Source organism: Alligator sinensis, unplaced genomic scaffold (assembly GCF_000455745.1).
Source record: "Alligator sinensis unplaced genomic scaffold, ASM45574v1 scaffold110_1, whole genome shotgun sequence".
Lineage (NCBI taxonomy): Eukaryota > Metazoa > Chordata > Crocodylia > Alligatoridae > Alligator > Alligator sinensis.
This window is the reverse complement of record NW_005843122.1, coordinates 134,025-147,531: the sequence shown is the minus strand read 5'-3', so window position 1 is coordinate 147,531 and position 13,507 is coordinate 134,025. Positions and strand designations below refer to the sequence as shown.

The following is a 13,507-nucleotide window of genomic DNA, read 5'->3' as shown; positions in this document are numbered from 1 at the left end:
TGAGAACTCTTAATCATTTTCTATTCTATAGCAAACTTTTTCTTTGCTGACAAAATGGAATTGCATTCATCACTACTGCTTTCCTCTAAAAACTATTTTCAGATGCAGTGCTGCATGATCAATGATGTTTTCCATGATAAATTGTTTTAGGAAATCTCTGAGAGGAAGTTTTATGAAATTATCTCCTGAAAAGATTATCTTGTTCTTCACAGAATTGGTTCCAGCTAAACAGCAACAATGAAATTTCTGTTGGTCCTTAGGCTGCCAGTGAATGGGCATGGTTATCCATAACAACAAGTCAAAGAGAAGGTTGTTTCTGGGAAGCAGACATGCCAAAAAAGGTTGCAAGCACTGTTCATCCTTCACCCAGATATCAGTTCTTCTTGCCAAGATTTGGTGGCTTTATAACCACTGACAGGACAAGAGGCCACAGAGTACAGCAGCATCTCTGCCATTCATTAAAGTGTTCATGATGTCCTCTCTCCAGCAACAGAAACATGGGAGTCCTAATTTCAACAAGAATAAAAAGGAAGAGAGGTGTCTAGAATGGGTTGTTTAAAAGCAAATTTGAGATGTGCAACTACAGAGCAGGATCAACAGAAGCAGTTCATCCTTAAGGGCTTCATTCAGAAGGAACTCAGTTCCACAACCTCTTGGCTTATGCATCAGTTATCCTCAGGGATAACTGGATCGAGTGTGGATGCCATGCCAGCATTACGCTCTCCCTGTTTCCATGATGATGTACAAAACAAAAGACATTCCACTTTCTTAACTCTCTGCTTCCCATTATCATTGTCATCCTTTCCTGCCACTTTGCTCCTATGACTGTTGTTAATAGACTTCATCTTGTCTGTCCAATTTAAAACACAGCGGCGCACTCACCACATAGTCCTAGGGGCTTGACCCAAAAGCAATACTCATCAAAGCAAATGTTTGCAGCATCAGGCCCTTTAGATTGAAATTTGGGGGGAAGGGAGGATTTAGGGGCAGAGACCTATCCTTTTAAAATGCTCTATAATAATAATGCCGGGTCACAAAATGCTTGGATGAAGGAATAGCGGTAGATGTTATTTACTCAGCTTTTAAAAAGGCCTTTGACACAGTGGCACACCCAATTCTTATAAATAAACAGTTGCAATGTAGTTTATTACACAGTCCACTGGGTGGAAAATTGGCTTATGGGATGCATCCAGAGAGTGGTGGTGGATGGGTGGGTTGGTTTCTACCTGGAGAAGTGTGGGCGGCGGAGTCCCCCAAGGCTCTGTCTTGGGACCAGTACTGTTCAATATCTTCATTAGTGACTTGGGCGAGTGAGTAGAAAGCACCCCGTCCAAGTTTGCAGACGACACAAAGTCCCTGGACGCGGGTGTTGGGGTGGATGTCGTCTTCCTGGACTTTAAGAAGGCCTTTGACACCGTTTCCCACCACATTTTCTTAAAAAAACTCGGAGACTGCAGCATTGATGCCTACACAGTCAGATGGGTGGCAAATTGCCTAGATGGTCACACCCAGACAGTGGTGGTGGATGGGTCGTTTTTGACCCGGAGGGGTGTGGGCAGTGGAGTCCCCCAGGGCTCGGTCCTGGGGCCTGTACTGTTCAACATCTTTATCAGCGATCTGGATCTGGGTGTGGAAAGCATGCTGTCCAAATTTGCTGACGACACCAAGTTATGGGGCAAGGTGGGCACGTTGTAGGGGAGGGACAGAATCCAGCTAGATCTAGACAGGCTACAGAGGTGGGCAGATGAGAATAGGATAGAGGTCAATGCAGACAAGTGCAAGGTACTGCACCTAGGGAGAAGGAACCAGCAACACACCTGTAGGCTGGGGAACACCCTTCTTGTCAACACCGTGGCAGAAAGGGATCTTGGAGTCATTGCTGACTCCAGGATGAACGTAAGCCACCAAGGCGAGGAGCCGGTCAGTAAGGCTAACCGCACCTTGTCATGCATTCACAGATGCATTGCAAGCAGGTCCAGAGAGGTGATCCTTCCCCTCTATGTGGTGTTAGTCAGGCCGCAGTTGGAGTACTGTGTCCAGTTGCGGGTGCCGCACTTCAAGGGGGTGTGGCTAGCATTGAGAGGGTCCAGAGGAGGGCCACTCGCATGGTCCAGGGGCAGCGGGGCAGGCCCTCCGAAGAGAGGGTAACAGACCTGAATCTATTCAGCCTCCACAAGAGAAGGTTATGGGGGATCTGGTGGCCATTTACAAACTCACCATGGGGGACCAGCGGGAATTGGGGGAGGCTCTGTTCCCCCGGGCACCAGGCAGCGTTACTAGGAATAACAGCCACAAATTGTTAGAGAGAAAGTTCAAGTTGGACATCAGGAGACATTACTTCACAGTTAGGGCTGCCAGGCTCTGGAATGGGCTCCCAAGGGAGGTGGTGCTCTCTCCTACCTTGGGGGTCTTCAAGAGGAGGCTGGACAGATATTTGGCTGGGGTTATATGACCCCGGTGCCCGTTCCTGCCCAGGGCAGGGGGTCAGACCTGATGATCTGTTTAGGTCCTTTCCGACCCTAACTACTATGACACCAAAATATGGGGGGAGGTAAACAAACTAGACGGCAGGGAGCAAATCCAGGCTGATTTGGACAGGCTGGGGAAGTGGGCAGAACAGATATAGAATGCAGTTTAACAAAGATAAGTGTCATGTGTTTCACCTAGAGAGGAAGAATCATCAACACTCCTATAGCCTGGGAGGTACCACTCTAAGTTGCACAACTGCAGAAAGGGATCTCGGAGTCATAGTCGACTCCAAAATGAACATGAGTCACCAATGTAATGAAGTAATAAGTAAAGCTAACCCTGCTCTTTCTTGCACAAGTAGTTGCATCAAACAGGTCCAGGGAGGTGATACTTCCCCTCTATGCAGCACGGGTCAGGCCACAGCTGGAGTACTGCGTTGAGTTTTGGGTGCCGCACTTCAGGAGGGATGTAGATAACTTGGAAAGGGTTCAGAGAAGAGCTAGCCGTCTGGTTAAAGGCCTACAGAAAAAACCCTACAAGGACCGACTGAGGGACCTGAACCTCTTCAGTCTCCACAAGAGAAGGCTGAGGTGATCTTGTGGCTGCCTACCAACTCATCAGGGGGGCACAGCAGAAAATAATGGATGTGATGTTTACCAGGGCACCCATCAGGACAACTAGAAACAATGGCCACAAACTGAGGGAGAGCAAATTTAGATTGGACATCAGGAAAAAAATCTTTACAGTGAGGGTTGCCACAATATGGACTACGCTTCCAAGGGAGGTGGTGCTGTCCCCTCTCTTGGAGGTATTTAAGAGGAGATTGGACAAACACCTGACTGAGGTCATCTGACCCCAGCACTCTTTCTTGCCCAGGCCAGGGGCTCAGACTCGTTGATCTAATAGGTCCCTTCCAACCTAAAATCTATGAAATCTATGAATAGTAATTGGAAATCCAGAGGCTACTTCCAATTCTGTATTTATTTACATATCACATGTTCTTATATAAGACATGTACCTCGTTTTGGGAAGGCTGAATGAGGGGTAAAAAAAGACTTTTCCTTTTAACCAAGCAGTTCATAATCCATTTCCTCGTTTAAGATGCACACTAATTTTGGGGAAAAGGTGAGTGTGGTACATGAATAAATAAGGTAATCTAAAGCACTATATTTCTGTTCTCTGAGGACAGATGCAAAAGATCTTTCTGTGGAACACAGAGGTGTCGCAGCATGCACAGAACCACTCAAACAATACAGCTTGGCAGGACACACAAAAATGGCAACCCATCTGCAAAAACTGAGGCAGCAGGAAGAAAGATAGCTGTACCATACAGAAATATGGGGGGGAAATAAGGGAGAAATTGTTCAAGCACCAGGATCCAAAGATAAACCCTGTGTTCAAACAGAGCAGAAGACAACTTGAATGGGTGAAAGCTGCCTCTGCCCTGTGATTCTGAAGCATCTTGGGACTCTTCAAGAATGAAGTGGGAGACCAAACCCAGGCAATTTTTTAGACCTATTAAAATAGGTTTCTAAAGACAGATCTACAGCCCATCAGGTCCCTACCCTGGGATGTGCAACACAGCAATTTTAGTCCAAATTGTATTAATTCTTCCAGCTTTGCAGCTATAGATGACAGACTAGATATACCAAAAGATAGGGGCACCAGCACTTAGTAGGATGCTTGCATGCAGGAGATCTCCCACTAAAATATCTTGTCAGGTAACGAAAGACAGCAACATTCCCATTCCCCCACCCCTGCTAGCTTTGCTTCTAATTTCTCCAAACACCTCTATGGTACAATTACAGGAGCAGTCATTACATGGTTTGTACAAATAAACTGGTTTAATTGTAACTACAGTAAGGATATTTTCACTATATACATTATGTTCACTGCTTATATTATCAGTTGGCCATGCATGCTTTATTGCACATATAAATAGTGTACAAAGATTCATGAAGATTTCTTTTAGCCATACAGGTTAAGACTGCATAAAAAAGCTGTATTACAAAATATTTAGAGCCATTTACAGCCAACTTTCAGCAAATACTGAAGGACACTATCAGGAGAAAAATCAAATTTTAATTATGAAAAAACAAAGATTTGTTAAAATAATAATTACAAAGCTTCATGTTGCCATATATACATTGTAAAAAAATACTCAGGAACCTGCATTTTACCCTTCAAGATGCAGCAATGAATATTCCTATTTATATAGTCAATCTTTGAATGTTTATTTTTTAATTCTGATATACTCTGAGTTGAAAACTTATTTTCTTTACATTGTTCAGGCTTTTTTGACAAAACAGCTATTTGTGCAGCTGTCAAACATTAAAATACATTTTAATTTAGTGTTAAAGTGCACAGTACATTTTAATAGGAAATAATATGCTAGCTGCCAATCAAAATTACAATTTAAGTCAATGTTCCCTTGCTAAAACAAAAGCTTTTGCTTTGGTTGAAATAACTGGATATTTTACATACTTTAAGTCTCATTATCCTGGATATCGCTTATCCCCCTAACAAATTGCTCTCAATTCACTCCAGTACACTGGCAATTTGAAATGTCAAAAATGCTTAGTCTGCATTCAAATAATGTATATTATTCAAGCTTAAAAAAATAAGTTACTGGAATATGGGGGTTTTTAAATGCCATGTCTTTGTGTGAACATGCTTAAAACTGCCTAGAATATGGAGTATTGTGACGATGATGCACTGTTCTTTCAAACAGCTTTAAGCTTTTTACTTCTACCCATCCACTTGCTACTTAAATCCCCCTCTACATTGTCTCACCTGTGTGTAATGCACATCAAATGCTACTTGCTTGAATGTAACACTGACCCTAATACCCATCCTTTTTGCCACATACAACTTCCCTGCCTTGTTTGCCTAAATTACCTCACCAGGTTTTCATACAAAGGAAAATGGATGTTCCAAATCTTGTGAATACCACTGTGCTCAAATGTATCTACCTAGAATATTTTTCTGACAATGCTTTGATATTAAGTTAGGCATTTAAAACTTCTGAAGTTAAAAATAACATGACTCCTTATTTTCTGTTCCTCAGTTGGGACAAGAAATCTGATCCTGCAAACATTCACCACAAAATGTTATGCTCAGCGTTATGTGAAATCCCAGCGGAACTACATGGACTATAATGAGATTATATTCACTGTAGTAAGCACAATATCAAGCAGCGAGTATTTGACAGAGGGCCTTTAAGATGGTAGGCAATCTGAACAACTGTATCTTTTCTTGAAGAAATCACTGACTGCACAACATTTTGGCCAGCTGGTAAAGTTTCTATTGTTTACTTCCTTGTGCTATTTTTTTTTCTTAATTTGTCCTGTAGTGCTCTCTTCTTTGAATATCACTCAAGTTACAGTGCAAAATTTGATTTCAAGACACATGATGCTAATGCACATTATTTGCTTTGCTGTGGTAAAAGTTTAATGTCTTGTGCATAGTAAAATAAGTATCAATCAAAAATAGTTGTTCACATTTATGTTTTCAAGTTTAATCTTTCCTTATTTATTTATTTATTTCTAACAGCTATATACAAATAAAATGGGTGTGCTCTAAACTTCAACCAATTTGATCTAATGGAGGAAGGAGGAAGGTGCTGCTGGAATGCAGGAAGCTAAAGGAATGCAGACAAATGTTACCAACGTTCCCCACATCTGAAAACGAATGAGTGCCATCCCAGCCAACAGTTCTTTTCATAAAAGCACCTAGTTTTGTTTATTGTTACATATTAGAAAATACGGCTTCCGGAGGTCTAACATTACTGCACACCAACTAGAATAAAAAATAACTAAATATTTATATTAAAGTGTTTAACCACAAAAAAGCAGTAATAAAATACAGTTTCCTAATTTACATTTTGCATCCAAAGGATGAATAACAACTCACTAATAAATAATATTTATATAAATATTTTATGTCTGGGTACTTTTAAAAAGCAATGGCCTGAAGCAACTGCAGAAAAACTAACGTGGTACAATTCCAATATTTTTCTTTCCAAAAAAAATCAAACAAAAACAAAGATGGTTTTTACTTTAATCAGGTCAATGTATCTTGCTGCAAGACAGCTATATTCCACACTTATGGAAGTGGCAGAGAGGTGGCCATTTTAGTAAGTACTGTACAAGTCACATAAAAGCAGTGAAGTGCCAATCTGCTCTATAAAATGATTTCTGTTTTGTTCCTGATTTGTAGCTTGACACATGTTCAAAGTCTGAGAGATGAATTTCAGGTCAGGTATCAGGAATGCTCTCTTGCAGCAGCAGTGTATTGTTCAATGCAGTGTGAAAGATGAGCAGTGTGTTTTAATACTTGGATGGCACAGCAGAGCTGACTACAGCAGACCTCGTGGTTTCACGTGAATAAAGCTTGTTTCGTTGTGGTTACGTCTAGTAATGCTTGAACGGTTATGCTCACTTTTACCAAGCCCTTTTCTTCTAGGATGTGATGTGGTAGGCAGAGCTTCTCCTAGAAGGAAAACAAAAGAGCAAAGATGAGACTTGCTGCTTAATCTTGTGGTATGCAAACATAGTTATTTCACCACTCAGGACTCATTGTTCTAGTTAATTTTAAACTCTCCGATGGAAATTATTCCCTCATGCTGCTGATTTACTTGGCCTAGTTTGAGTTTTTAGCTAGTCTGGTTTACTACAGGGCTAAGAGGTTACCATCAGTCTTACTGCTAAAGTTCATAATTAACTGTCAGCAACAAACCTGATATTGCCATTATATATCATACACACATTAATTCAGGTTTAACAGCCTAAAAAGCACAGATAGTGAGCATTGCAGGCACTATGAGATATTGTGACAATCACCTATTAGGGTTTAAAAAATGTAAGCTAAAATCACAACCCCACTGAAGTCCAAGGAAGTTTTGCCACTGATTTCAATAGAGCCAGTATTTCTCCCCAGTACATGCACCTTAGAAAGAACTCATTAGCATCTACAGATTGAATGGGAACAAAGTTTTGCATTGAATGGATATGTTTCATTCTGAAGGATTCCAAAGTGCTTTAGAAACTTGCACTGGTTTTCAAAGAAAAATCAGTACCTGCCCACTAGAACGGAGCAGCCACTGTCAGGGGGAAAACCTACCAGTTGGTTACAGGACGTAGGAGCGTAACACTTGAAGAAACTAGTAGTAGTCTGCCTCTGACAATAGATAATACCAGATCTGCCTAGAAACTCCATAGTGACAATTATGGAAGAGCCTAGCCACAGAATAATTTTTTTTCTAACCCCAACTGGTTAGTGGACTGTTAATGTTTCCCCTAGTACAACTGGGAACTAGTCTACTGTTCTTACAAATGGTCTAACTCTGTTTTGTAGCTTGCTACACTTACAATCAGTCTGACAAAGGTATTTAGGGGCCTGACTTACCATTATGCTTAAAATCAAAGGTGCGTTTAGTACCTAACTACTTCTGTGAATCTGGACTGTATCCTCTGAAGATATCCAACAGCAATGAGTTCTATATGTTACTATGCAAAAAAGTATATTCTTTTATTCTCTGTTATTTAAAATTTGTTTTGAATTTTCCTGTTTGAGTTCTCTTTCAGTTTTGAGAAAATGAACAGAGGCTTCATATTTTATCTTTATGGAATTATTCTGTTTACCGTTATCATTTATCATTATATACATCATCTCTAAAAAAACAAAAACAAAACCTGGGACCCTTTTATTCCTATGATAAACTTTCCTTCATCTGTAATCTAATCCTTCATTAACCATCTCTGAATGCTTTCTCATCTTGAATTAACATTCCAGGTGATTGAATGCAACAGGTTTATACAATAATGGTGCAATATTATTCTATACCAGTGGCTTCTGCATCATATCAAATCTCTGCCTTTAATTAAAAGATCAGTGCGTAGTGGTCTGCAGGAAATTCTGAGGGATGACAGCTGTCTACTGGGTAAAAAAAATTTCACATTACTGTTTCTATCTCATCACTTAATACATCTTACTTCTTTCCTTCTTCCTCCTTCCACCCTTCTTGCTACTGCATATTGACTTTCCCCCAAGTGATACATGTGATAAGTTTCCTGAAGGATTACATTTCAATTAAAACCCAGTGATCTGTATGAAGAGCTGATGTTATTCCTTTCAGTGCTCAGGATCTTGATTTTGCTATCAGTAAGAGGTTCCATTGTCACTGTGCTTCAGATTTAATTTTAGACTCTCTCTTGAAAGTTGCTAACAGTCCTCTCTAGCTTCAATGACCCATAGTCATTTTAACCATCTGTCAGATTTTGCTACCTTCACTTCCTTTCTCAGAAAACTGATCAATATATTAAGCCATGTGGATGTGTTGAGCACCCCACTGTTAACCACAGGATATAGTGAAAACTGACCATAAATTCCATCTGTTTTCTGTCTCAGCCAGTTTCTAATCTATAAAAGTGCATTCTCTTTCACGCTAAGACTAGTTGTTTTGTGCAATAGCTTTGTGTGACGACTTTAGCCTGTACTTGTAAATAGAAAGTTCCATGGTATCTTTAATGCCTGTAAGTCAGGACACCAGCCATAATGGGGTTGTCTTCAACACCACAGTGACAAAGTGCTCCAGGCACTGGTTCAAAGCTGTCTATAGAAAGGGAAAAAGTACCACTATCTACTGTAACCATCATTAAAACTTTCAGTCAGAAAAAAGGTTTTTCCTTTGTAGCCTGCTCTCAAAGTTGCACCTAGTCAGATCCTGCTTAGTTCAAGATTGACATACAAAAGCACGAAGCTAAACAGCTACAGGCCCCAAACACTCTGTCATAGCCAACACAGGCAAGTTGTAAACGTTAAAATTAACTGCAAATTTTATACATCAACTACATAGTAAGAAAAGAAAAAACCAAAGTCTGTTCCAAAATCTTGTATCAGGCCACTGCTGCTATAATTTATCCTTGAGCTGTAGAAAGAATAGTGTTTTGTTTTTTGAGTTCTCTTACTTGTAACTAGTTGTGATAGGGAAATGCCTGTGATAGGGAAACATTATGTGGTGTCCTTCAGAAAAGATGTTGTGCAGGTCTCCTACAGATGGGTCACCTTGTTAATTGGAGTCAGCAACTTCCCCCCACTCCGTCACCCTTTTGCCTCTGGTTTCTTCACTAGTGTGTTAGCTTTTGACACTACAAGTCATCACTGAATTCAGAGCTGTAATGAAGCAAACTATCTCTAATACTAGCCTCAAGGCTTATTAATGCTGTCAGTGCCTTCAGCAAGCATGAAAGGGATTTAATCTTAATTGAAATCATATAAATAATAATCTCAGTGGGTTTGTTCTTGTGTAACTGAGATATTAGAGATTTGCTAACTGGCAGGCAAGACTGTCCTTAACTATTACTTTCTCATTATACAGGCAAATCTTTGTGGAGAGGTATAGAGAAGTTGTAAACCTTAATATGTATCCTTAGATGCAAGCTGGCAAGCACCTTCACGTAGAACTGGTAGTGGGAAAACAGATGAAATGGCAAAAATCAGTTTAAAAAAAACAAAAATATCAATAATATTCAATTCCATCAACACAAAGTCTTATCCAGAAGGACAAGTGCAAAGTTCTTCACTTTGGACAGAAAAAATTACATGCACAAATACAGACTGGGAAATGACTGGCTAGATGCAGTACTGCAGAGGACCTGGAGGTTACAGTAGACCATAATCTGAACATGAGCTAGCAGTGTGCTATTGTTGCAAAAAAAAAAAAAAAAAAAAAAAAAAAAAAAAAAAAAAAAAAAAAAAAAAAAAAAAAAAAAAAAAAAAAAAAAAAAAAAAAAAAAAAAAAAAAAAAAAAAAAAAAAAAAAAAAAAAAAAAAAAAAAAAAAAAAAAAAAAAAAAAAAAAAAAAAAAAAAAAAAAAAAAAAAAAAAAAAAAAAAAAAAAAAAAAAAAAAAAAAAAAAAAAAAAAAAAAAAAAAAAAAAAAAAAAAAAAAAAAAAAAAAAAAAAAAAAAAAAAAAAAAAAAAAAAAAAAAAAAAAAAAAAAAAAAAAAAAAAAAAAAAAAAAAAAAAAAAAAAAAAAAAAAAAAAAAAAAAAAAAAAAAAAAAAAAAAAAAAAAAAAAAAAAAAAAAAAAAAAAAAAAAAAAAAAAAAAAAAAAAAAAAAAAAAAAAAAAAAAAAAAAAAAAAAAAAAAAAAAAAAAAAAAAAAAAAAAAAAAAAAAAAAAAAAAAAAAAAAAAAAAAAAAAAAAAAAAAAAAAAAAAAAAAAAAAAAAAAAAAAAAAAAAAAAAAAAAAAAAAAAAAAAAAAAAAAAAAAAAAAAAAAAAAAAAAAAAAAAAAAAAAAAAAAAAAAAAAAAAAAAAAAAAAAAAAAAAAAAAAAAAAAAAAAAAAAAAAAAAAAAAAAAAAAAAAAAAAAAAAAAAAAAAAAAAAAAAAAAAAAAAAAAAAAAAAAAAAAAAAAAAAAAAAAAAAAAAAAAAAAAAAAAAAAAAAAAAAAAAAAAAAAAAAAAAAAAAAAAAAAAAAAAAAAAAAAAAAAAAAAAAAAAAAAAAAAAAAAAAAAAAAAAAAAAAAAAAAAAAAAAAAAAAACCAAAAAAAAAAACAAACAGTTATTGTTGCTGTTTGTCCTTCTAATTCAAAGATGAACATGACAGCACTGGTTGATTTGGTTTCTGTGAATATGTGAATAGCCGATCAAGGCAATTTGTGCTTTGAACTGTTTACAGCACACTGAGCAAGAGATGCCACTTTGGGTTGCTTGATCAGCAGTGGATGTGCTGCTGTTGTAAGATTTACGCTGTCTGCACTTCGGCTCTCCTCAACAGTTCTTTTCTGCTCACAGACGGCAACTCCAGTATGGATGAGACTTCGCCAAGTGGAACGATCACGAGCACTCCAGTCTTCCCAGGACTTGGGTCAATGTTGAAATGTTTCAAGGATGACTTGAGAGAGTCCTTGAAGCATTTTTTTTTGGCCTCCCTGAGAATACTTTCCCTCCTTTAGCTCACAGTAAAAGATCTTTGGCAGTCGCTCATCTGACATCCAGGTGACATGGCCTGCCCATCTCCTCTGTGATTTCATGAAGAGTGTGAATGCTTGCAATGCCTGCCTGTGTGAGAACCTCAGTGTCTATGACTTTATTGTGTCATCTTATTCTCATCAGTTTCCTCAGACAGCCCATGCGTAAGTGATTTAGCTTCATAACATGGCATCTGTACACCGTCCAGGTTTTGCATGCATACATCAGAATTAGCAACACAGTGGCTTTGTAGACCTTCAGTTTTGTTTGATGATTGATGCCTCTATGCTTCCATGCATTTGCATGTAATCTGCCAAAGGCCATGCTTGGTTTCATCAATGATGTGTACTGCATGTGACGGTGTACTGCCAAGATAGGTGAATTTGTCCACTGCCTGGAGGGTTTGACCATTCACTGTGATGGTAGGCTCTACATAATCCTGTCTTGAGCAGGGGGCTGGTGCATCGCTTCTGTCTTCTTAGTGTTGGTTGCGAGACCAAAGTTGTCACAAGCTGAAGAGAAAATGGTCCATACTCCGGTTGCGCATCAGACTCAGATTTGGCATTCAGGGAACAGTCATCAGCAAACAGATCATGAACAGTCACTTCCTGTAACTTCATCTTCACCTGTAGTCTCAAACTGAAGAGTTTGCCATCAGTCCAGTAACTGATGTCAATCCCAGTGTTGAAAGGCATCTATAAGCAGGCCAGAGAACATCATACTGAAGAGCGTTGAGGCCAACACACAGCCCTGCTTGACTCCACTGGTGACTGGGAATGGTTCAGATGCCTCACCGTCATCCACAGTGAGAGCAAGCATGCCATCATGGAACTGCCAAATCATTGCAATGAGCCTCTGGACAAACAAATTTTGCCATGCTCTTCCAAAGGCCTTCCCAAATTACTGTATCAAATGCTTTTGTCAGGTCAATGAAAGTCATCTCTCCCCTAATGGCAAGCGTATCTTCTCTTCCAGGTTGGCTGATCTCGTACGGCGAGCTTTAAACTAGACTCGCCGGGGGAGGGGGCTGCAGGAAGACGAGGAGACGCCATCAGGGCAAGGGGTGCAAAGGTAAGTAATGGGGGTCTTGCCATCAGGGCAAGGGGTGCAAAGGTAAGTAATGGGGGTCTTGCCATCAGGGCAAGGGGTGCAAAGGTAAGTAATGGGGGTCTTGCCATCAGGGCAAGGGGTGCAAAGGTAAGTAATGGGGGTCTTGCCATCAGGGCAAGGGGTGCAAAGGTAAGTAATGGGGGTCTTGCCATCAGGGCAAGGGGTGCAAAGGTAAGTAATGGGGGTCTTGCCATCAGGGCAAGGGGGGCAAAGGTAAGTAACAGGGGTCCTGATGGTCTGGCTAATCAGGGGGTGGGGGGGCACACAGTCTTGCAAGGCCTTAAATGCCTGTACACCAATGCTCGTAGCATGGGGAACAAACAGGAGGAACTCGCCCTCAGAATAGCTAGTTCAAATCCAGATGTCGTAGGGTTAACAGAGACATGGTGGGACTCATCCCATGACTGGGCAGTTAACATTAGGGGCTATAGGCTGTACAGGCGGGATAGAGAAGGCAGAAAAGCGGGGGGGTGGCACTTTATGTCAAGGAGCACTACACATCCTCTGCCAGCAGTATGGGGTCAGGGGAAGGGCGAGCTGAAGTGCTCTGGGTCAAGATCCAGGGGGGGCAAGGCGAGAGGGATTTGACGGTGGGGGTCTATTACAGACCCCCCAATCAGGAGGAGGAGCTGGACAGGGAATTTTCAGGCCAGCTTGCGGAGACACTAAAAGCAAGGGATGTAGTTGTCATGGGCGATTTTAATTACCCGGACATCTGCTGGGAGGAGCAGTCAGCCGGGACGGACCGCTCCAGGAGGTTCTTGGCCGAGTTGCAGGACCTCCACTTGATTCAGGAGGTGCACAGTCCCACCAGAGGAGATGCTCTGCTGGACCTGGTCCTGGCCGCAGGCGACGACCTGGTAAGAGGCCTCCAGGTTCTTGACCACCTGGGCAATAGTGATCATCGCGTGCTGGAATTCACCATCCAGCGTAGAGTGTCAAGGGCCCGCAGCAAGGT

General features: G+C 39.7%; 1 protein-coding gene across 1 annotated transcript in view; it reads right to left on the bottom strand.

The window, feature by feature from the left end:
* Window positions 1-4,297: 4,297 nt before the first annotated feature.
* LRCH1 (leucine rich repeats and calponin homology domain containing 1) overlaps window positions 4,298-13,507 on the bottom strand; it is a 125,321-nt gene continuing 116,111 nt past the window's right edge. Inside the window, exon 19 of the mRNA XM_025193891.1 lies at window positions 4,298-6,960. Within this exon, the coding sequence (XP_025049676.1) occupies window positions 6,847-6,960 (114 nt within the window). The 3' untranslated portion in view covers window positions 4,298-6,846. The remainder of the gene's footprint in view (window positions 6,961-13,507) is intronic.